The 24668-nt window shown below is 44.4% G+C and overlaps 1 protein-coding gene across 1 annotated transcript in view; it reads right to left on the reverse strand.

The window, feature by feature from the left end:
• TXLNB (taxilin beta) overlaps positions 1–16906 on the reverse strand; it is a 29172-nt gene extending 12266 nt beyond the window's left edge. Inside the window, exons 1-5 of the mRNA XM_009882303.1 lie at positions 16504–16906; positions 14453–14544; positions 10046–10216; positions 3364–3558; positions 1649–1768 (exon numbers count right to left, since the gene is read on the reverse strand). Coding sequence (XP_009880605.1) covers positions 1649–1768; positions 3364–3558; positions 10046–10216; positions 14453–14544; positions 16504–16906 — 981 coding nt within the window. The remainder of the gene's footprint in view (positions 1–1648; positions 1769–3363; positions 3559–10045; positions 10217–14452; positions 14545–16503) is intronic.
• Positions 16907–24668: the final 7762 nt, after the last annotated feature.

Here is a 24668-nt window from a genome sequence, read left to right on the forward strand (position 1 = left end):
CTTTAAAAGAAATTAAAATAACAGAACTGTGTGTATCAGTTCTGGATAAAATACACAAAGAAGGTTTGGCTAGAAACAGGGCCAGTCACAGGCAACAGGCAGCCCCAAAACCCATGTTCTGTGAGGAACAGCAAGAAAAGTCATTGATACAAGGCTGTATATGTCAGCTTTCCGCAGAGCCAATGCCCTGTCTTACACAACTTTTTTTCTTTTTTTTTCAGTATCTGAAAACTGGTACGTGGTAGCAAAAATCGCAGTGACTGCAGTAAAGTAAACCCAAATTTGCTTTCTCGTTGTAAAGGACTTCTTAGAAGTGGTTCCTGGGGTTTGAGTCTGCCAAGAATCAACCGTCATGAATGACATTTGGGGTTTTGGCTTTTCGCAGCCTTCACAGTTAAAGTGAGTAACTCAGCGGGACTACAATTTGTCATGCAGTGACATGCAGATGTGCACACGGAGAAGCCTCAGCTCCTCTTCCCCTTAAGTCCTTAGCTGGAGTAAAGCTGAAAAAAAATGGGTGTCCCTTCCACCACATTGGTGCAAAGAAAGAGGATAAATGCTCTTATGGGCAATTTTTGGTAAGAGGTGTTTTTGCTGTTTCCCTCTACCCACAGGGCTTAGAGTCCCATATTTTCATCCATATTTTATGATACTTTGACCATGCTTGTGCTAATGTATCTGTTTCCAAATATGGGGAGGGGATAAATATCCTCTCTTTAGAGCTCTCTCATGCGGCTCCCAAGTTAGCTGGGGGACTGGTGAAAACTAAAGCTTTCTTCCAGCTGATGAGAGCCTGTCACCCCCCTTAAATAGTCTCAGCTGCTGCCACCACTGTGAAGAAGGACTAGATGTCAGTCCAATCCTTTGTAGGTGTTAGGATTGCTGTGAAACTACTAGGCAGCCTGAGAAAATTAATTTTGGTCTGATTGAGTTGCAAAATGTGTGAGACCAGGGAGGAGTGGCCTGCGGTGCTTGCGGGGGACATCTCTCCTGCTCTTTGCTGTCCCCCTGCTAGACATGTCCCCCCTCAGGTAGGGAGGAATAGCAGAGGATGCTGCTGAAGGGCCCCAGACCCTTCCTGCCTGAAACAGGCACTGGCAGACCGATGTGGGGAGGGGAACCTCTACAAAAGAGAACAGGAGGCTCTGTCACAGCAAGCAGCTCCTGTGGCCTCCTTCGCTGGCAAAACAGGACCAGCAGGAGGACATCTGGGGGAGCTGCAGGCCTGGGGCGATACCGGCCTTCAGCCATCTCACTTTAATCTCATGTTCCTCTTCTACTCTCTGGTTGTTTAAATGGGCTCATTTATCGTCTGAGGAGATGGAGTATCGTGTATCAGAGCTGTTTGAAAACTAATGGCACCACCTGACCCAACGTCACCATGAATCAACTGTGCAGTAACAGTAAGTTATCTAGAGCAGTCTGTGCTCTAACCTACCGCTCTGCAGTTTGCCTCAAAAACTGTAAAAGCGAGTGAAAGCAGCCTTTCAGGGGCTGTCCCTTTACATCGAACATTGACAGTAGCAATAAAAATGTCTCTGCTACTTTATCCCAGCTTGGACCTGAAGAGCCAATATATTAGTGAAATAGCATGCAGGGCTTGTTTTGGCCTAAAGTTAGATAAAAGACAGATTAGAAGGATAGGTACGTATTCCTTTTCTTTCTGATGTCGCTCCTCGGCTTCCTTCATCATTTCCTGAGACTGCTCCAACTTGGCATCCACCAGTTTCTGCTGAAGTTCTCTGTGCTTAAATATTTTATCAAGGTGCTGTAAGAAAATAAATTCTGCTGAATGCACAGGTTGAATTGTGTACACAGACCTTCATGCTCATGCATGTACAGCTATCTCCTGGAACACTCGTAACACAAAAATACCACAAAACAGGAAGATTCCCAACCTACTGCAATTACTAAAAAACTACATTGCTGATAAGAACAAACTGTGCCAGAATTTGCATGGGAAGGGAAATGTGTTTACATTGTCTATTTGGATTTATTATAGCAAAAAAAAAAAAAAATTAAAAAGGGCCTTAGCATCTTTGCCAGTTCTATCGTCTACATATGAAGTCATCAGTATAATTCAATACAGCTGCAGATGTGTAAAGACACATTGCACCTGCAGTACTTGGGATCACGTGCACAGCTCGTGCCGTTCTCTCTGTAAACACAACAAACACAAGCCCCATACACCCCCTTTGCTCTGACCGTACAGGCACAACATGGGCTTGGAGAGCCTGGGTGAAAGCACACGAGTGGGGATGTGGAGGAGATCAGGCCAGATGAAGCAGAGGCCTCCTCTGGTCTGTAAAACATCTGGCTCCATGGTGACCTTCAGGAGGTAAATGTTGCCGGTAGCCCTCTTCACTCTTGCTTCATTGAGATAAAATTCTCAGGAGCGAATATTCTGAACGCAAGCCTCTGCTTTACATTTTCTTCTCATAGAAACCACAAGCCAGGAATGTACATTTCCTTCATTCAGCATGAGACTTCATACAGGATGCGACAGATTTGGAAATGCATGTATCGTATCAGGCATTCCAGATTGTAAGGACAGATTACTTATGTTTTATTCAGTAGGATAATGTTGTCTGGTTGCACTGAGGCTCACAATAAACGTATTTAGAAACAATAAAAAGACCCATTGTGATATTTATTAGTGTTTTCATAAAATAAAATTAAAAAAAAAAAAAGGTAGTTTGGGATTTTACTGGAGGGGGGTTTTTGTGTCAAAAATTTTCTGACCAACTCTAATGTTTACAGAAAGAATAATTTCCCATCTGTCTCTTAGCTGCTAGATCTTATGGTGAGCACTGTGCCTGCAAAGAAGAATTTATTCCAATGCAAAGGGCCTCCTTTATCTGTCGTCTTCATTTTCTGCTTCTGCGGAAGGGTTAAAGCATTTACCTCAGAGCCCTTCTCAGCAACCTGTGTCTAGAAGGAACAAAAGTATATTTGGCATCACCAGCAGAGCAGGCTGTCCAAAAAAATGGGAGCTGGGAGGTGGGGACTTGGGGAAGGGGGAACAGGAAAGGGGTGCTTGGGTGGGCTCCCCAGGGATTTGGGGGAGCTGTGAGGGGACCGGGGGGGCATTTTATCAGGCAGCTGGTGCACCTTGCTGCTTGGGCGCCTTGGCGCCTCTCCCCACAGCGGCCAGGCTGCCCGGGGTGCAGCAGGCAGGGTGCTGGTCCACCACAGCTCCTTGCCCAAAGAGTTTGCCAGGCAGAATTTGGCAAGCTTGCTGCGTGCATAGTCCCACTCAGACAGCTTGTTACCTCCACAAGACACCCAAACGACAGCCCGTGGGGAGGACAGGCTGGCGATGCTTTCTGCTTTTCCCTGGGGCAGCCGGGACGTCGCTCTCACCTCTTCCCGCAGCTCGTACTGGTCGATGATGCTTTTCAGCTTCTCCGCCAGCTCCGTGTTCTCCTGGCAGAGCTTCATGTTCCTCTCGCCTTGCTGCTCGATCTGAGCCTGGATTTCACTCAGTGTGCCCTGGAAATGATTAGCTATTTCTTTCCTCTTCTCCTCTTCCTCCCGTGCCCGCTGAATTGTTTCCTCCTGTTGTTAAATGGGAGAGAACAGTGTCGTGTAAGAAAGACGCATAATAAGTGGTTCCAGAAAGATACTGCTTCAGAGTAGCATAAGGCTTCTCTTTGAAGGATTATACGTGTTTGCATTCCTCTTTGGAGATTTTCTTGCTTTCATCTGCTGCAGCATTAGGCATGATTCTAAATTTACAGAGCAAATTACACAGTGGCCTTCAAAAAAATTAGGGAAGTAAGAATTTGCATTTATAAAGATGGATGTAGAGCAGAGTTTCACATCAAAGCAAGCCTGGAAAGGGGGGCACACATGCATGTCTTGATTCATGATCCTGCAGCACAGCTTTTGTTTTGGAAGAATTTAGTGAAAGTAGTCAAAAGCTCTTCTATTGGATTTTTTTTTTGAATGAATTAAAAAATCACCCTTTAAAATGCCTCCTTTTAACTAGGAATCCTCATATCAAATTTATGGTCTTTGGGATTTTCATTTGCAAAAGAAATCCATCATTTTCTGCAGAATCCCTCCCAATTCCTCAATTTGGTTCCCTAACTTTTTAACTGACATCAACATTTGCACTAATTTATTAGGTAGTGGACTCAAGGAGAGCTCATGGGCTGTTTCTTACAGAATCAAAGCAAAGAATCAAAATTTTGCCTGGAGAAAGATCGATGGATTTTATTTTCTTTTTAGCAATTACTGAAATTCTGGTTTGGATTGGTTTATCTAAAAGACAATGCAGAAATAATCTGTATTTGTTGCTTTGGATCCAGAAATATGGACTGGTTTTATGCCCTACTCATTCGCTTCCAGGGCAGTCTGCCCTTCTGGGGAATGTAATCCTGACGTGGAGTGGCTAGGACCATATCTGCTGTAGCTACAAATCATGCCAGAACCACATTAAGAACCCACTCCACAGCATGCAAATGGCATACTCTAATAAGGTTTCAACTAGCAGAGTCATTTACATAAAAATCTCTGATAACACTGCATATGGATATTTTCTATAAATACACTTGAATAAAGCCTTAGCTGACTCTAATGAGGTATAATTTATATCCTAAATGTGACACAAAAGGTGTTGATTCAGGCCCTGCTCTTAAAGTAAGATGAATACCAAATGACCCAATTTCTACTTAGCATGCACACCACAAGCCTAATTTTGGACATCTGCCATTCAAGGTAGGGGACATTTGTCCTTTTGCTGACCGGGGAGTGATAGAGATGATAACGCCTTGGACGATGGGAGGAAAGTCTTGCAGCCATTAGGGCTAATAATACCGTAGGGCACAGAAATCACCATGAAGCCCTGCTGTGCTCTCCAGTTTACACAAGAACACGTGTGTGTACTCACAAACAGAGTAAAACAAAGTGTGAGCCCAGAAGGACTCTTCTCTTAAGAGGAAGAAAGAATTACAGATGGTGCTGTGCAAATTACTTGGGGGGGAGGTCCTGGTTCAGTACCTGGGTTGGGAATAGGGACACACAAAAAGTTTGCAGCAAGATGAAAGAGAAGCTCTGTAGATGTTTTTTTTTTTTTAATTGGTGAGAATGATTTTGCGTTAGCCTGAAACATTTTGCTTGACCAGACATTGAGCTGTGCTCTGTTTGTGGTTACTTTTTGCTTAACTCTTAAAATGCTACTCAAAAAGTGTTTTAAATCAACTGGTTTTGCATTCCCAAAATGAAACATTTAATTTTCTTTTGAAAGGGGATGTTTACAAACAATGCTGTCCTTTTTACTTTTGTTCAAAACTTTGCCAAATTTAACTCGAATGCCTAGATAGTTTTGGTCAAGTCAGAACTCCATTTTACCTCTAATAAACTGCTTAAAAAACTGCTCATGCCTCTTTGTTCTCCATTGCACAGGTGCAGCCCTGAGCAGGGAGAAGAGTCACTTCAAGAAGGCAAAGACAGAGTGAGAAATTGAACTTGCATGTCTGGAGTCCTACTTCTATGGCTTCAAAACATCCCTCCTCAAAAATACGTTATTGTTTCAGCAGACCAAATGGTGTTATGACATGTCACTGCTGTGATTTAAAGCACTCTGGAGTAATAAATCCAGCTGAATATAAAACAAAAAATTGGTGGATTGTGCATAAGTCACATCACACAGTTCTGTTACAAGGTGAAATGAGACATCCTGAGAGTAGCAATCATGCAAATGTAAAAAAAAAAAAAAGCGCATGTGTTACTCAGAGGATCTTATTTCCTGCTCACCCTCTCTTCTGAGGTAGAATAATTACACAGAGCACAGAGCCAATACCAAGATTCATGGTTAAAGACACAGAGCCAGGAAGCATTAGTTGCAGGGCACAGTATTTCTCTTGACCTCTTCTGCTTCGGAGAAAAAGATATTTGAGGAGAATATTTACTTGGGTGGGGGGAGGGCTGGGGTGTGTCCCAGAGAGCTCCTCAGAGTCCCTTGTAAAACGGCAGAGATTTGTTAAATCCTTGAGATCCTGGTTACAGATTAAGGGCGGGTGTGGGTGAGGGGAGCTGGCTGAGCAGAACGTCGACTGCGGGGCTACGGCACTGTGCAGACACCTGCGGGCATGGCCTCTTCCCTGCGCCAAGGGACAAACCCCTGTCCCTCAGTGTTCGGCCGTGCCGTGGAGCTGCCTGCCATGCTGCCAGTGCCCACCTGATGGTATGCTGGTGCCCAGTCCCCGGGGTAATTCGGTTTCAATCTCAGAGGCTTCTAGGTGCTACAGATAATACCATGGGAACAGTGATGTGTCTTTGGAGGTGTCTGCTTCAAACCTCAGCCTTTACTAGCTGTGAAAGCCTACGGCTGAGGCTGCATCGGCACTGGATCCGGGGATGGGGCTGGATGCCCACAGTGCCACCAGCAGGGCCCTGCATCCCGGCCGGCTCTGCTCCAGGGCTGTGGGAACGGCTCCCCTTCACCCACCTCACCTGGGCACAGTCTGGCAAAACCCAAGTCATTGGCATTACCCAGGTTTTATTATCACAAGGCTACAGCCCCGACTCTTTGCTTACACCCAGGCCCATAACCTGAGAAAATGCACTTTTTTCCAATAGGCCCCTTAGTCCTTCCCATTTCAAGACCCCACAGTGTAAAGTAAGTTCCTTAAGTTTTCCCCCATACTGGAGGCTTGAAGACTGACTTCTGTTTTGTGTTACTGCTGTTGCAGCTGGAGTAGCTGACTGGAGTCCAGAGCTCCTGGCTTGCTGGGTCGTAGGGAGCGGAGCAGAGGGTGTTTGGGGTGGTTGGGGCATCATCATCATAACATACGAATCACACTTGGCCTTGTCAGCCGCTTCACTCTGTGCTTATTCTTTTAATAGTTTTAAATTAAGTGTTCAGTTTTAGTGAGGAAAATAAAGCATTGTAAATTCTTTTTAGATTTCCATTTGTAGAAGACTAAAGCCCAGCCATAAGCTATTATTCCTTTTCCTCTGCCCTTTCTTAATCTTTGTGCTCCGTATCTACCCTATCAAAGATATATTCTCATCTCCTACTGCAACACTGCTATCACTCTTGTGTTTTACTGCTAAAAACATAAGAATACATTGAATAAGACCTTGTAAAATTAAGACAAAGATATTTTGCAGTTTGGGATTTATCACTGGAATGTGAGATAATTTGCAAATAGAGGGGCAGGATTGTCTCTGGTCCTCATGCCTCTCTGGGGCAACTCAAGAAGACTGTTGGTCTGCTGAAGTCATATCAGCTGAGACGATATGAGTGGGGACTCCTCATTTTCAACGAGCCGTTCTCTTCATTCCCAGGCACCACGGTCTGAGCCAGTTTGGAGCTGAGCCCATAACCGAAGCTGTTGACTTTTGTGACATTTGTACGAAAGTCATTGCTTAATGTCTGGTAGCAGGAAGGACAAGTGACCTGAGATGTTCATGTCACTACAAGACACTAAGTAGCCACCAAACTGTCAGATAACTGGCAGAGCATGAACACCGTGCAGCGAAATGAGTTGCTGTTGGTCTTAGCAGAGCTGCTCTCTATTGCAGTGGGAATGCATTCCGCTATTTCACGAACACTTATTCTGCTTTTCTTGGAGGGAGAATTAAACATCTGTTTTCTGCTGTGAAGTATAACTGCAAGGAAATAATCTGAATAGTTGGACTGTAAGTAAGTCAGATTTTGAGGCCAGTATCCAATACTAACCAGAAATTTTTCTTTTCTGATCTGCCCTGTGGATTTTCAGCACAGCTCCGCATTGCATATTCATCACCACTTGGCTGCACCGATCTCCAGTTAATGGGAATTCCACACACCAGATGAGTGAAGACGACATTTGCATGACGTGATGTGCATATAATGTACCACATGGCAAGTCAGAGGAGGTTTGTGATCTGGACGGGCCAGGTCTCTCCTTTGCTATTGAAATGATACAATCTCCTAGAGTTTTTATTTTCCACGCTTTGGAAGATAACCAGAAGTGCTAATCCCAAGTGCTAAAAAATTATGAATCAGCTTCTCTGTCCTGCCAAAACCAAAATAAAAATTACTTAAGCAGGAAATTTTAAAAGTAACATTTGATGGATTCTCCTGTTTTGGGCCCTCTCAGTACAGTCATAAGTGAAAGAAAATTGCACTTATTTAATAATAAGCAGAAGATGAGTTTCACAGATCTCCGGGAGCTAAAGCTTAAAGGCAAATATTCCAAGAATTATGTTAAAACTCTTAGAGAGACAAAAACAGATCAAGATATTAATGCCTTGGTTTATTAATTTAATCCTCATTCATTCTGCAGGTGTATTTTGTCTTACTGTCTTATTTAACTTTGGGGTTTTTTTACACTGAAAGCCCAGGAACCAGAGGAAAGCTAGCTTCTGGGTTTCTTAAAAGGCCTCCAAATTCCTAGAAAGAAGTGGCTAAAGTTTGAACACTTCTTCCTACTACAGGATCAGCTCAAGTACCTTTCCTGGCTCACCTCCCATAGGTAGAGGATAAAAATCAGAATTGAGACTGAAATCGAAAGGCTTATTTAGGGAACCTAGTCCAAAGTAAAACAGTCCAGCAAGTGGAAAGATTTTGGAAAGAGACTTTCCTAATTGTGAAGATTAAATGTGTAATGAAGTATTTATATGCAAAGAGAAAGGAAAAATCGTGCTCTTTAGTAGTGAAATGAGTAAGCATATGGTAGCTGGGAAATCATGTGAGGAATTCAGCAAAACCTGTTCCAAATATGTTTTCCAAACATAATTATTTTTTCTCTATACCCCAGTTTCCACTGATTCGTTCCACTTATATGATTTATTTGTTTTACAAATCTCAGTTAAGTCTTTGCAAAGCACTGTACACTGTACTCTTAAATCACTTTAAAATTGGCTTGTATTTCTGTTGAAAGATTTTGCCCAAAGACAGTCTGGTAAATCAGTGTGGATCAATATCAAGGTATATAGCTCAGATCTGGTACAAATGACAGGCAAATTTAATTGGCACTACCAGTTTTGTGCTATTATAACTGAGCACACAGAGATTTGCTTCTCGTTTTCCTAAGTATCTGTTAAACTGCTTTTGTCCTTCCACTAGTGCACAGTTTGAGTATATAGGTAGCCATTCCCCCTCCCAGATATATTCTTACCAATGTACAATGAAAGTCAGAGCTAGACCCTGAAGGCCCATTCCTGAGCTGGTGGAAATGAATGAAAATCCATTACAGTTAATAGAGGTTATATCAGGTGAAATTCTTGCTGCTGAGAATTCATATCTGTAATTCTATACATAACTATATCCCTATAAAGAAGGATTTTGAATAGATCAAAGCAGGGGCTTTTTGTATAATAATACCACCACCATCACTAACATGTACTCGGAAAAAAAAGGAAGATCACAACAGAAATATACTTCTTCAACCTAAAATTTTTCAAGAAGCATAATCAAATTATAAATTTCACATTTAAATGTCGTGATGCACCAAGCAATAGGCAGACACGGCATATGGATCCCTGCCTTATGACACTCATGAAAATTTCCTTTTTGAACGGATTCTCATAATCCAAACGACTTCCACAAACAGCGTTGGCATTCTTCCTCTCTTGAGGTTTCATGTCTTGAGGCAAATGTCCTGATTTACTAACCCTCACAGATCACTTGAGAATGCCCAAGTGCTCTAATTACATGAAAACAACCGCCCCCTTCTGTGAGTCCCCCGGAGTGAAGCTGGTGTTCCTGTTGTTCTGTCCACGCACGTGCATTCTCATCTGCAGTCTCAGGGACCTGGTCTGTTGGCACCACTGGTTTTCTCTGCGCTGAGCTCCCTGATAAGTCCAGGAGGGCTTACAGCTAATGTGGGCACACTCAATGTCCAAGAGCGCTTGGACATTTCCAAATGAGAAACGAAGGGGTCTTGGCGTAAAGGGGCCTCAAGACTAGAGTGTATATATACTTATATATTGCACGTGCACATGCAAACATCTCTTTGATTTGGTACTAGAGCAAGATGGGAAGGCATCAGCATCTTCCCCCCCCGCCCCCCTCGCCACTGCCGGGTACCCTAATAAGGCCACCACTCACCTTGAGGTTTTTGTTGTGCCTCTGGAGCTCTCGGCAGAGGCTCTCGAGCTTGCTGCGGGCAAGGATGGCTCGGCTGTGCTCACTCTGCAGCTGGTCCTTCTCCTTGGTGATCTGGGCCTGCCTCTTCTGCAGGTACTTGAGCTTTTTCTGCTCCGCACGATGTTCTTCATGCTGGGCGGGGAACAGGGAATAAAATGAAACAAAGAGGGACAGGAAAGAAAAGAAAATTAACTCTTTGGGTTTTGGGAAAGTCTTCACACGTTCTTAACCTCTTAGGAAATGTTTTATATTTATCAGCACTAACAGGAGAGGAGTGAGTGACCTGGAGGGAGTCCCAAGCCTGCTCCCTGCAACAGTTCCAAGTGTGCTGTATTGTGGGTGGGTGAATATAGTTTTTAATACTCTTGTCACACCATTTCAGCCCTTCCTTCTTTAGACTGAATTTCTTTGAACGGCTGCTGTGAGGTTTTTATTTTTGTTTCAATGTTAGGAACTGGAGCAGTCGGCAGTGCTTTACATGGTAAGATTTCTCCAGATCATGAGATGACACAACAGTTGCTCATTCTGTTTTGCAGCTTCCTGAAAAAGAAGCAGCTTTTTACATACCTAGGAACCTGCTGGAAAATAGAACAGCAAAAGAGGCACTGGAGACCAGGGATGTCGTCTGTGTTGGGGCTTTGCTGCTGATGGAGGAGAATGCTCTTCATGGAAGAGTTGCCCAAAGTGATGCATAGGCACCTCTTCTTGCTGGGCTCCTCTTGCTCATGAGTGCATGTGGGACCATCTGTCATTTGTGTTTCTGGAGATCCCATCATCAATGGGGGTGGGTTGCAGGGAAACAAACTTCCTTCAGGCTCTTTGGCTCCGTGTAATACTGAAGAAAATATGGACAGTCCCTGACGTTCCCTTGGGAACTTGCTGATCCTGTGGGTGCACGGCTGCTGCCTTCCCTAGAGGGCTGGCGGGGAGGAGGGTGTATTTGGAGGGGGGATGAGGGGCAGCAACAGAATTGGCAATAGCAGTCCCTGCACAGACTGGTCATTTCTTCTGACATGTGTCTATTACTGGCTGGTTTTAAAAAAAAAAAAAAAACCAACCTCCTGCACTGCAAATTAACACTGTAACAGACATGTCAAAGAAGCAGTTCACCTCTGAAGCTTTTAAAGATTTCATCTCCCATTCCAACACACAGCAGCCCTCCTTGCTGTATTACAGGCATGCATATATTGCAGAATATTTCTGAAGTCCAGATGTTTTCTGCTTGAAAAACAGCAGCATATGAGCTGCAATGTGCAAACTTTAATAACACCTTATCTAATAATATGGTACCACTAGTGTTAATTATTAACCCCAGTATGACTGGGCAAGTTTGCGAGTACAGTGGAATGGTGGGCAACTCAAATAAGACAGTCAACAGGCATCATATTTTACACTTTCTCTGCCCAAGGATCTCTTTTCTGCAGATGTTCTGTAATTTATGCTTACAGTACAGAGCTCTGTGTATTATCAATCAAGTCACAGCTAGGCATACCACAAAATAATGCAATCACCAGCTTGGAGTGTATTTACAGTTTATGTCCAACTTTCAGCATGCATATTGCCTGTTTTTACCCCAGCAGATCAGAATAGGGGCTTTTGCATCTAATCAAGCTGCACTAGCTGAAATTTTTCTAGCATTGTAGGTAAAAAAATAGCCTCTCTGTAATTAAGGCTGAGATTTGTTTTCCTTTATAAGCTTGATTTTGGCCCCTTCCCCTTCCCTTTTAAAAACACAAAAAAAGGTTCTTTTTGCTTCACATTTTAAATGCACAGCCTGTGCTGAGCAGATAATGATTTATCCAAATTTTAGATGATTCACTCAATCTGTGCTTGAGATGGGGGGCTTAGAATAAAATAGGTCTTAATTGTGATATGAGAAGTCTTCCAAGCTTTTCTCTATTTTTTGTTTTCTTTTCATAGAAGTGACTTGTGCTAGAAACTTATATTTCAAAGTTCTCAGGAATGTCTAAGACATGGCGTTACTTTTGCACTGAAGGAGGGAATTCACTGGTAAACAGGAATGACAAAAGGGCTGCCAATGATAGATTTTTAAGAATAATTAATGAAATATTAGCTAAAATTAAGTACAAATAGAAGGAATTCTGATTTTGGAAGGCTGACCTAGAGAGATAAACTCTCAATTATCTTGACCCCACTGCATACAATGACAATACTCAGATTTATTTATTAGTGTATAGTTCTTGGACACACCGCTTGCAAGACCCTCAGGACTTCTAAAAATAAACTGGTCACAAGCAATTCTGCAACAGCTGTTTGTAGGCAAAAGCTGAAGTAAAGCACAGTCTGCTTTACTAACCCCAACTGCTCTGCCTACACCAGTATTAGTGAATAAAATGTTCTTTGACGGCAAATAGGGTGTTGTGGCTTGTGCCCAAATGACTACGCTGTCTTGCTTCCCTATCCCCGCAGACATGGCTTCCTTCACACCAGCCCATGCTCTTGCTTGATGCCTTCCATTTTCTGGTGTACCCACCACTATAGAGTATGCCAGGGCATGAAGACAGGCTGAGAGAGTTGGCGTTGTTCAGCCTGGAGAAGAGAAGACTCCAGAAAGACCTTATAGCAGCCTTCCAGTATCTGAAGGGGGCCTACAAGAAGGCTGGAGAGGGACTTTTTACAAGGCCATGTAGTGATAGGATGAGGGGTCGGGGCTTCAAAATGGAAGAGGGGAGATTTAGATTAGATATTAGGAAAAAAATTTCACTCTGAGGGTGGTGAGACACTGGAACAGGTTGCCCAGAGAAGTTGTGGATGCCCCATCCCTGGAGGTGTTCAAGGCCAGGCTGGATGGGGCTTTGAGCAACCTGGTCTAGTGGGAGGTGTCCCTGTCCATGACAGGGGAGTTGGAACTCAATGATCTTCAAGGTCCCTTCCAACCTAAACCTTTCTATGATTCTATGATTCTGTGCGCTAACAGTTAAAGAGCATATAGCTGGGTGGCTGTGGGGAAGCACTGGTGCTGCATAGGGTCCCCAAGTGCAGGCAGCCTCTTAAGCCACAGCCAGCAGCAGCATTATCTAGTGCGGCTGAAGCCATTGCCAGCCCCCAGCTCAGCCTGGCATGTGGCTGCACCTTCCCCTGAGCTAGGCTGGAACAAGTACTTGTGTCACCATTATATGGTTCACCAGGGCCAGAGAGCTGATCTGGCCGGAAAACAACTCGGCAAAAGCAAAAAGTGGCCTGAAGTGTGCGATGGGGATGGACAAGAGGGAGCAGAGAGAGTGGCAACCACTACAGTCGACTGCTGACAGGTTATTAATCACACTACACCCCTCAGTCGTGCTGAGTGAGCAGTGTAAGGCTTTCTCCAACAAGTTTTTGGTTCTATTTATTAAATGATTTATTTTAGTGACATTGCACAGGACGTCAGAAACGAATGCTCAGTATTTTGGTTTTGGCACCTTTCTCCTGCATGGGTTACTGGAAATATGGGTCCTGTTTTATACAGTGCTCTGATGATATTTGAATGCAGTGGAGAGTATGTTACAGAGGAAGAAGACCTATTTCAGTTAAGCCATGGGCATAAAGTCCCTTTAAGCATGAGCTAAATCATAAATAACCTGAGCCAAATTTATGAAATCAGAGGATTTTACATGAAAAAAAGGAAAGGTGAACTTTCCCTTATGATGAGACATGGACACATCTGTGCATAAAATCAATTACAAAGTCAATGTTCCACTTGGAACATTTTTCAGCACTCCACAAAGTGTAAAATGCTGCAGCCTTTTCATTTGTAAGATTTCCCCAGCTTATGGCCATACAGCTTTTTAACTACTTAGAAGAAAATACTTGATCTGAAAATAACCCATCAAAATTGCAGAAAGAACGGAGTTAGGTAGCTGGCATTGTTACAGGGGTAACATTATAGTGGCAGGGACTTTGACTCTTCATTTCACGATGTTGCCGTTTCTCTAACGAGTAGCCTGTATTCTCTATTATCTGATTTTCTGTTTCCTAACATTTTATACTAAGCCCTATATTATTTTCATTTTGATTGAATCACTGACGCATAATTTAAAGCAACACCCTCATACAGAGGTATACCAAACTGCAGAAGGCAAAGGCAGGAGCCTAGACACTAGCCTCCAGGGTGGGTCAGACTGGTAGATTTGCCTTTAAGTACAAATATTCTGCCTGACCTACTTTTTAGCCCAAAGTGCAGCCTGGTTTCCTCACTTTTCTCTTTTTCACCCATAACTGATTATTTAACCCTGACAATTATTTTGGGATTCACTTAACAGGAAGGACACCACTACTACATGCGGTTTGACCATGTTGCACAGCACATGGTTTTTATACCTTCCTGTATAGACAGTTTGCACAGAAGAGAACCAATGGTCTACTAACCAGCTCAGCATACTTCTTAAATAACAGGTCCATCTTCTCCTCTGGAGTATTCAGCTTGTTCAAGCTTTGCATCAGTAGGGTGGCTTCCTTCCCTTGAAAAAAAAGCAGCAGAGATTTGATGGTAAAGGTAGTTTGTAGCTGATGTACTGTTATAAAATTGGTTGTTTGATGCATGTATCTGTAAAAACTCGGGGAGAAATGAGGCATTTTGGACAGAAGAGAATAATTTTTGCTATGAATTTCTGGGTTTTTCTTCTCCCTATAAGAACAAACATGCTTGAATTTTCTTCCATTTCAGACCTCAGTAATGCGCTGGCTTCTAGCAAAAGCATTGGCTGTGAAATGCTTTTGTGCTGTATAATCTAATTTTCATTTAATATTTTTGCAATATGACTGGTCACATATATAGTACACTTGACTGAAATAGGATGGAAAGGGCCTGGACCTCGAAGGCCTAGAAGCCGGATCTTTTTGCAGGCAAAAACTGATGAAAACTGGTGTACTCAGTTCCTGCGCTGCTCAGCCCGTACAAGACACAGGGAAGATTAAGTTAGGTACAGAGACTGGTGCAGATGCAAATAATCAGAGAGCAGCAGATACTGCCCGTCGGGTCTGGGCTACATGATGGTGGTGTAAATCAGTTCCCTGACTCAGTGAAGAAAGTATGAATACCAGACACTATGCAATCACAGTCTAATAACTATCTGGGTGTGTATAACTAATTTACTGTGTAGTCATTTATGTATTGCTTCTCTTCTGATACCTTTCGGTATTCATTTCAGCCCTGAGTATGAGCTGGAGCTTGAACACTGCTTGTTCATCGAATACAAAATGTCCCTGGCATCCCTGGAGATAAGGATGGCTGCGGTGCCAGGGACTTGGCTGTGCTTTTCCAAATGTTCCTTTTTCCTGAGGCTGTGAGAGGAAATTTGCTTTCTGCTTTAAGCTGGACTTTTTCTACTTCAAGTCTAGTGCAGTCCAGGAGTAATGCCTGTGGAGAAAATCCACTATTTCTCACTAAGTTCTCTCTACAGCACCAGTATAAACACGTTGAAGACAGCCAAAATCAAATCCTGGAGTGCAAATTGTTGCAACTGCAGCTGAAGAACTCTGTAGTAGTTTTTTTAGGTAGTGTTTTCACTGATCTTGGAGAGGTACCAATAACTGCACCAAAGCCAAGGCAATAGAAACTGAGGAACTTACTTTCTCCCGTCCTATGCTTAGTCCCTTTGTCTGTAAACATGTCCTGCAGTGATTTTTCTGTAGGCTTAGTCTGCGGTTGGGTTTGGGTTCTCATGCAAAGGTGAGGCTTCAAGCTTGGCGGGAGTTAAATGTAGGAAGGGAAATGAATTGCATGGTGCTAGATTGGGATGTAACTACATTGCTCTCTAGTGGCTGCCGGGCAGAAGGGACATACTTTACAAGCCGAGACTCCTTTCTAGCTCAGCTAACAAAGCCCTGCCGTGTGGCCAAGGCGCCCTCTAAGTGCTGTGCTTAGACAGAATAAGCGTATTGGCTTGTTTCATATAGTTCACTATGAGACTGGAGGTCTGCAAGATGAAAAATAACCTGGGCATGACAGTGCATTCGTTCTGCAGATTCCCACTCCACAGAGTAGCGCCATTAGCACCATTACGACTGCTGAGAAGTCATACCTGAGGAAGCAGGGGAAGAGAAAATTTACTGACATACAAACAAGAGGCCAAACCAAAGGAAAACCTGTCTTTGGCCAAGCAGCAACTTTCTGCAGTGTCTTATCAGACTCACAGCTTTGTCTTTGGGTGGCCCAATAGTACATCAGAATCGTGTGATATAATTCTAAGCTTTTGTCCTTTTAAAAGGACTAATATCTGATACAGCCCATCTGTATCTGTCAGGTAATTGCTGAAAATAATTGTTAGTTAGAGAAAAGTTGTAACAGTCACCGTAACTTTTAGTGGCAGCAAGAGGTCCCTATCATCCACAGCAGAGGCTTAACATGGGAGCGGGCAAGGACCAGGGAGGTTTTGCTTCTGTTTGCAGAAGGGCTGCATAAGTGGATAAGTACTTGCCTAGTCCTTTCAGGATTTTCTTCTCCAGCTTTTGCTCCTTGCTGCCGCTGGGCTCCTTTGCTCTGGAAGCATCCCCAGGAGCCACCTTCTCTTTCTCACCCTCCTCATTTCCATCTTCATACTCCGCATCCTCCACGCTGCCTGGCTCTCCCTTCTCAGGCTTGTCTGTTCCTGTAGCGGCACTTTCCTTCTCCATCAGGCTCACGGCAGACCCGTAGGTTTTAATAATGTCCTCCAGCTGACGGCTCAGCTCCTCGGAGATGTCGCACACGGCTGCTTCAGGCTGGGCGCTCGGCTGCTCCTCAGGGGCTGGAGCCGGGGGCTGTGAGCCGGGGACAGGATTGTTCCCGCTCTGCCCCTGGATGTCCTGCCCGGGCGAGGTGGGAGACTGGTCGTTCTCCATGCTTGGAGCAGTACCTGACATTAAACAAATGGAGGGTTAATTTAAAAGCACGCGAAATTAGTCTTCTAACTGTTCCCTAAGCTCAAACAGCATGTGAGTGACTTTATGTGGAATTTGGGACGGCAGGTCATCTGTCGGGTCTGGCTTGATAAATATGTCACACTTAAACGAACAACCAAGGTGATTTAGCTGCAGGGAGGAAAGCAAATTATATACTTTCCAAGAGGCAAAGCCTGCACCAACCTAATACTTAAAAATCAAAACCTCTTATTCGTGTTGCCAACGATAACTCACGAAATGACACCTGAGTCATTTATACCACTTCCCTCCCTGAATATACTATTTGCCACATGTTTACTTTTCTTGATCTGTTTACCTGCAACACTGGCTACCGATATGGGCAGCGTCACTTCAGAGCTGCATCATTTTCATTTTCTATTTCTCCCCTGTCGGCACATCTTAAGTCAATAATCACAAAAAATGAATATTTCAAATGAAACCAGCACACCGAAAATTGTGCTGTGCTCTTGGAGAGCCCAGTGTGGTGCTTGATCTACAAGAGGCCTGGCTTGGTACTGGCACCATAGTGGTAAAGAATGAGATAAACAGCTATAAACCACACTTGTCTTGTACTTGCTGCGTGCTGCTGACAGCTTGTTTGACAAAGTACAAAATACAGAATAAATCACAGCGAAGTAAAACTGACTGGGCGTAACATGGATTGATAGTCAGTGGTGCTTTCTGAGGTGAATTTCAGCTAATTTGTTCCCAATTTGCAAAGGGAAACTTTTGTTTTCCCATGTCTTTGAGCAGCTGCACTCAGCCAGGTGAATCCAGAGCCCCCGATGTGCCTGTGTTCCTCCGGAGGCTGCTCCAGCTTACCCAGGACCTGGCGATGAGGGTGTCAGTGAGAGCATCCCGGGCATCTGCTCCCAGCTCCTGCAAGGTGTGGGCCAGCAGAAACAGCATCTCTGACTGCAAGTGGCTGCAAAAACTCAGTGTACAGAAGGTTCCTTCCTTCTCAGAGTGCCAGCAGAGCTCCTGTCACCGCTGCATTGCCCTCACGAGGTAGTGCAGGCGTGCGGGCTGCAGAGCTGGGTCTCACCCTGCAACCAGCTCTCGCTTCTGCTTGACTACAGACTCCGTACTCTTTGTAGCCATGAGTCCTTTCTCTCTCTTTTTCAGGCTGATTTTTGTTCCTCCCTTTAATGATATGGTTTACAGTGGTGCCGGTGGGGAACGATGGGAGGAAGAAGATTGCTTTCTCAGTTCTTTTCCAGCATCTGAGGTGGTTGCTTCCTTATTTTTTAAAAGACAGCTTGCTTTGAAAACACAGAGCTAAATGAGAAGCATTTTATTCCCTGTTCAGTTGACCGCAACATACATCTTCTATGGTGTCTGAATTTCTACAGCTTTCAAAATCATAAACTAACTTGGCCAAAGGCACTATGTGATAAGAGAGATGTAATTTACTGTAATACATGACTTGGTGTTCGTTATTAAACTCTCCCCACTCAAAGCGATGTTTGGAAGTGCAGTGATGGCCATTGCTAAGGCAACATTTTTCAAGATTTGATTGTCTAGCTGTTTGACTGGGCTTACAGATAAGATAGTCAAATATTGTGGTTTATCATCTCTCAAGCAATTAATAACTGAAAGCTCTGAGTGGGGCTCAGGATGTGCTTGAAAACTGTTAGCTACAAATCCATGCCCCTGCAGTCCTCCCACAGGTACAACTCACCAGCAGGAACAGCTTAGGAAGGCGGCCGGACCTGGTCTCATGGACCCTGTCAGACAGACGCATCCCATTTTTTCCTTCCTGCTTGTGGCATGGTCATTATATCACTGCAAAGTGATTGTAAAATTATATCTGTCTGGTTTGATTTCATAGTGAGTTTAATTTACGTTGAAAGATTAGACCCTACATGTGCAATTTAGGTAAATAATTCCAGATAGCATGAATTATAGACTACAGTTTGTTATCTTATTTTAACTAGAGTTAATTGACTGCCAATTAATTCAAGGTCAGTAAGATTATTGTAAATGTTAAGCTAGAAGCTCCACAAAATATGTGTTTATTTCTGACATGTTCAGACTAGTGTTTACAATTGTATTCATTAGTTTGAGCTAATTGGCAATCGGCGATCAATCAGCTAGAAAACTCAGAATCACCAGCTCTTGCCTAGACAGAACAAAAGTCTCACAAAGTACATCCCTGATTTAAACTAGCTATTTTTGTAATATGTTCATCACAGAAGGAGAACAGGATCGCTAAATGCTCCATTTGCAAATATCAATTTCTCTTTTCACAGAATCACAGAATGGTCAGGGTTGGAAAGGACCTCTGGGGATCATCTAGTCCAACCCCCCCGCCAGAGCAGGGTCACCTACAGCAGGTTGCACAGGATGGCGTCCAGGCGGGGTTTGAATGTCTCCAGTGGGGGAGACTCCACAACCTCTCTGGGCAGCCTGTTCCAGTGCTCCACTACCCTCAAAGTGAAGAAGTTCCTCCTCATGTTAAGATGGAACTTCCTAGGTTCAAGTTTGTGCCCGTTACCTCTTATCACTGGGCACCACTGAAAAAAGCCTGTTCCCATCGACATGGCACCCTCCCTTTAAGTATTTATAAGCACTGATAAGATCAACCCATCTCCCTCTCTTTGTAAGAAGGCACAAGTCAACGTGTGGTCCTCGCTGCACCCCGACTCTCTCCCTTGGCTGCCTCACAACTCCCAACTGTGTCGCTCACGGAGCAGCACCGACCGGCTAAAGGTTTCCTCCTACGTGAATTACTAAGCACACCTGCAAACACAGTAGGCTTTAAATCAACAGCAGCAATTACTTTATGCACAGAGTTTCTCAGTAATAAGGGAAACACACGGGTGAATGAAAGAGAAACTGGATGTTTAGCATCAAGGACACAAGATGATTAAAAGCTGGCCTCACAGGAAATCTTCCCTAAAGTACATTCCTCACTAGAAAGGGATTAGCAATAATCAGTCTCCAAAACCATGGCGAGTTACATCTGCTGAGGTTCAGGCCACCTGGAGGTGGAACCACAGAAATACCCAGCAATGAAGCTGTAACCCAAGGGTGCCCACCTGACAGGTCATACTGGGAATTGTATTTACACAGAGAATTAAATATTTTAATACTTTATTCCATTCTCCTTCTGGCTAAACCAGAGGTCTGATAACTACTTTCAGCACAAACACAACGCTTGTTAAGACTTCTGTGCCTTGTTCTGTCTAACGGCTTCCCCAGCATTATGGAGTTTATATTTAGGGAGAGAGGGCAGCTCTCATCTGCTGAGAGCAGCCCACTTACAGCCTTTGATGCTGTGAGATTTTACGGCAGTTGGCCCCGTTCCTCCTCATGTTCCAGCATGTTTAACCTTGATCTACATCAGGAATTCTTCTTTATCAGGCCGTAAAAGACTTTCGGTGCCAACCTCAGCAAGACCCAAAGTGTTTACATTATACACTATCTTAGACACAGTAATGCCTAAAAATTAGGTGATTGAACCCAGAAGAGAAATTCCTTGCTTCCTCAATGAATTTTAGACTTGCCCAATTTTAGTCTATCCACCTCTTGAGTTTTGTGACTTCTGCCACCAATACTGGTGCCTCCAGGTACCTGAATTTCCACCACGGCCTTATCCTGTTTTATGGCAAGGGGGAGGACAGAGCAGTTATCTGGGTGAGTCTGAGCATTGCATCTTGTTTACTCTTTTCCCCCTGTGCTCCCAAATCCTGGATCTGTTCTACTGCCCTGAGATCAGTATCTTTCATGGCCTTGGTGTTTTGGATGGAAGTTTCATCTCAGACACTTGTGGTTGATGCCTACAGATAGTCACTCTGGTCCTCCTCTCCTCCAGTGGGAAACACTCCCAAATACCAGAGGGTGCTGCTGCCTTCCCACTGTGGGAGAGGCTTTTCTCCATTGTCCTCCTCCCTCCGTTAAAAACTTGGGATAACCCAGGAGAGCAATGGAGCTCCTCGGGGCATGACCTCCAAGTCTCAGGTGGGAGGTGACAGACACTGGACCCAGGCTGATGCCTTTCTGCAGGAGGACTCATGGCCACATCTGCCTTCCTGCAATGAGACTGGTGCTTGGGGCAGCAGCAGTCTGTGGTCGGCCCCAAAGGCACAAAACCAGGCTGAGCTCACAGCATGGCCACAGCCGCACTCAGGGCACGAACGAAGCACAAAACAAACGTCGTCTTCTCAGCTTCTCTGGCGGACTGTCTTGCATACCATCGCAGAGTTTTGTTTATCTTTTTTAAACAGAGCGCTTCCCCTTCCTTCTCACGGGAACTGCTTCCTCCTTCCCTTCTTGCAGCTTGAACTTCTGGAGGGTTTACAAACCGGTCTATATTTAGCTCTTGCGTCCCCGTGTATCCAGCAGAAGGACACATGGCACCTGCTCTGCAGCCAGGAGTTATTTTAAGCGCTTCTAAAATGGGTAATGGTATTTAGCACTTTATGCTCAAAATTCACATACACACACACACAATTCTCTCGAACAAAGCGTTCCATACACTTACACCAGCCAGCATACAATGATAAAATCTGAATTTTTACCTCGACATAACACCAGATTGAACTACAGTAACACCTCAAAGCAGCACATATTAAACTCTGGAATGGCCCACACTACTGCAGCTTCAATTACCGTCCAGAAAAATATAAGCGCCTTGTTATAGCCTAGACACTGTCCTATGTATTACTTCAGAAAGCGGTGATAAAATCAGCTGATGAACCACATACTACATTTGAATAGCTTTATGATTTATGCTCAATTTTCTAGTGCGAAACTGGACAAAAGTTTGGAGGCTTCATGGCAGGTTTCCATACAAGCATGGAAAGAACCAGACTCAGAGACTTTCTAAAGCCTCATGCGGCACCTGAGTCTTGATCACTTATTGTTGTAGCAAATCAGCCATGGCCCCTAGTCTCACTTAAAGGCAAGCTCGACCAAAGTATCTTAAATTTTTTTTATCACTTTTTAGAGAAGCATTTTTTATTTTCACCAACAGCTTTAGATACTTGCCTGTCTTCCTCCACACATCATCTGGTGCCCAGGCTTTTAAGGCTATTATTCCTAGAAAACGTGGGCTGACGGTCCCAAAGGCTTAGATTAAAGCCCTTGCACTATGCCACCAAGCAGTGACAGCAAGGAAGCAGTTCATCAGACTTACCAGAGCCAAGAGAAGAGCTGAATGGAGAAAAAAAGTCAAGCAGAAAGCTCAGACAAGGGCACACCAGCAGCAGGACACTGGTACTGTAATCCTGCCACCCAGGGAAGAGGGACGGGAAGACCAAGGGAGGGGGGAAGGACAGAATGACGCAGCAGGAGCAAACACTGTGGAGACTGAATGCGCGCTTCGCAGGGGACCGGCTCTGATAGGCGAGTGGGGAGGCTGCCTGCTAGCTGGCAGCGTGAGCCAGCTATGTGGGCTATTCCCTCCTCCGACAGAGATAGCGTGAGATTAGAGACTTGGGCCCTCCAAAAGAGAAAATAAAGGAAGGATTCATACACAGCTGTTACCCTTGAAAATTAAGCCTTAATGACTTCACACATTTCGCTGCGTGAAATTTGTCTATATTGACTATGGATTGGTCAAACTCGGTTTAATTTTTCTGTCTGCACTAGGAAAAGCAGGATGGCTTTCCATAATGTGAGCTTGCAGCTGCGACTGCCCTTTGCAACCTGGGATTTGGGCAGGATTTGTTAAAAACCAGACTGATGCTTAATCATAGACTAACTGGCTGGAAGGGACCACAGGAGGTCTTCAGTTCAACCCCTTGCTCAAAGCAAGCTCAGCTGTGAGCTTAGGACAGGTCTCTCTGGGCTTTATGTTAGTCTTAAAAACCTCCGAGGGTGGAGACTGCGTGGCCTCTCTAGGAAGCCTGTTCCCCTGCCTGACTGTCCTCATGGTGAAAAAGTTTCTCCTCATCCCTAGCCCGAACTTCCCTTGTTTCAGCTTGTGCCCATTGCCTCTTGTCCTCCCACCTTACACCCCTGTGAAGAACCTGCCTCTACCTTCTTGATAATCTCCTTGTAGGTACTGTGGGGCTGCAGTTAGGGGCCCCCAAAGCTGTCTCTTCTCCAGGCTGAACATCCCGCTTCCCCCAACCTCTCCGCATGGGACAAGTGCTCCAGCCCCAGCCGCTGTGGTGTCCCTCCAGTGAATTGACCAGCTTCTTCCATGGGGGCAGCAACTCTAATGGAGATGGCTGGTTCCCCCGATCCCAGTAGCAATCAAACAAATGTTCTCGTTGCTGCTAAGGTAACCTGTGTGACCTACTTTCCGCATGTTACCACACCGGCTCACATTGGCCCAAAGTTGTTTATACAAACAAGCAGAGCGCTCCCCAGGGAGCTCAGCTGCATGCTGTTTATCCAGCGACCAACATCGCCCACTTCTGTGACCCACAAGCCACTCAGGCAGCATCCTGAGATGCCAGATGGCCTCAGGACCATCTGCTGCCCACTCCCTAGGGAGAGATGTAGGTCAGTTTAATACACAAATATGCAAACAATGGAGAAGCGATAGGCTGGTACTGGAAGTGCAGCCGGTGCTAGGAGAAGCAGGACTTTGGCTCCAGTGAAAAATATTAAAGCTCAGAACAACATTAGGAGAAAAAACATGTATGTTACAATGTTTTGGAGTAAGCCCTCAAATGGACCCGTTGTTGCATGGCACTAGAGGATCCAGAAATATTTTGCACCTAATTTACATGGGACATAAGAGAAAACAGTACTGGGCAGCTCATTATCATGAAGTACTGGCTCAGAAGTAGTCCGTATGTCAGCAGCATCCCAGACTTTCACTGGAGAGGACTAAAGGTCCTCTTACACTTGTGAAGATAGTGTCTGTGGGGTGGAAAGAACATGCTTGGAGTGGTTTCTCATTAATGTTATTTATCTACTTGGAAAAGGCAGCTCATATTATCTGGGGATGTGTGGGCATCATGCTTAAGGAAAAATTAATTCCTGAAATCTTCTTCAGACACTAGTGGTTGCTCAGCAGTGCTCCCAAGAAAGTCACAGATTTAAGGATAATGAAAGGGAGCTTGCAAAGTGGTGGGCTTCTGTGAATCTTTTGGAGGGGGCTGGAAACCGGCTGGACGTGTTTGTAAAGAAGATAAAGCTCTGGGGTTGTTTGTGACAGGGCAGAGCGAGCCAGCAGAATACCAGTGAAGATAAGAGTGCTTGTGTGGGGTCCTTATGCTCCTCCTGTTTTGACCAGAGAATTCTCCTGTTCCAGTCCTCTGTTCATTTTTCTTTTGAAACAAAATCAGCTCCACGGTTTCTGAGATCAAAATGCCCAACTGAGCTACCAAGGAGTGAAGCAACATCTGAGTTGCAGAAAATTACTCCCGCATATCCACACTCCTTGGCAAACACAAGGCAAGACATGTTCAGCTTCGCCCTCTTTCACTGGGGTTAAAGCTGTTACGCATTAGCTCATTTTTGCACCAGAGTGACAACATGCACACAGACCCTTATTGCAGCTCAAATGACATGCAAGGATTCACCAGGCGGTGGGAACCTGGTCATGTCCTTCAGCAATGAGAACGTACTGATAACAGGAAATTAGTTGGGGTCATCATTATAAAAATTAGCTACAAGAAATCCAAAGCTACATGGTCTGAATTGTTCCTAACTAGGCAAGTAAAGAAAACAGTCTCCGGTACAGTCAGGGAGCACAAAGGAGCAGATAAAATCAGTGCTCCTGAATATGCGGGGAGTATGT

This window comes from Charadrius vociferus, unplaced genomic scaffold (genome assembly GCF_000708025.1).
Source record: "Charadrius vociferus isolate BGI_N301 unplaced genomic scaffold, ASM70802v2 scaffold13, whole genome shotgun sequence".
Lineage (NCBI taxonomy): Eukaryota > Metazoa > Chordata > Aves > Charadriiformes > Charadriidae > Charadrius > Charadrius vociferus.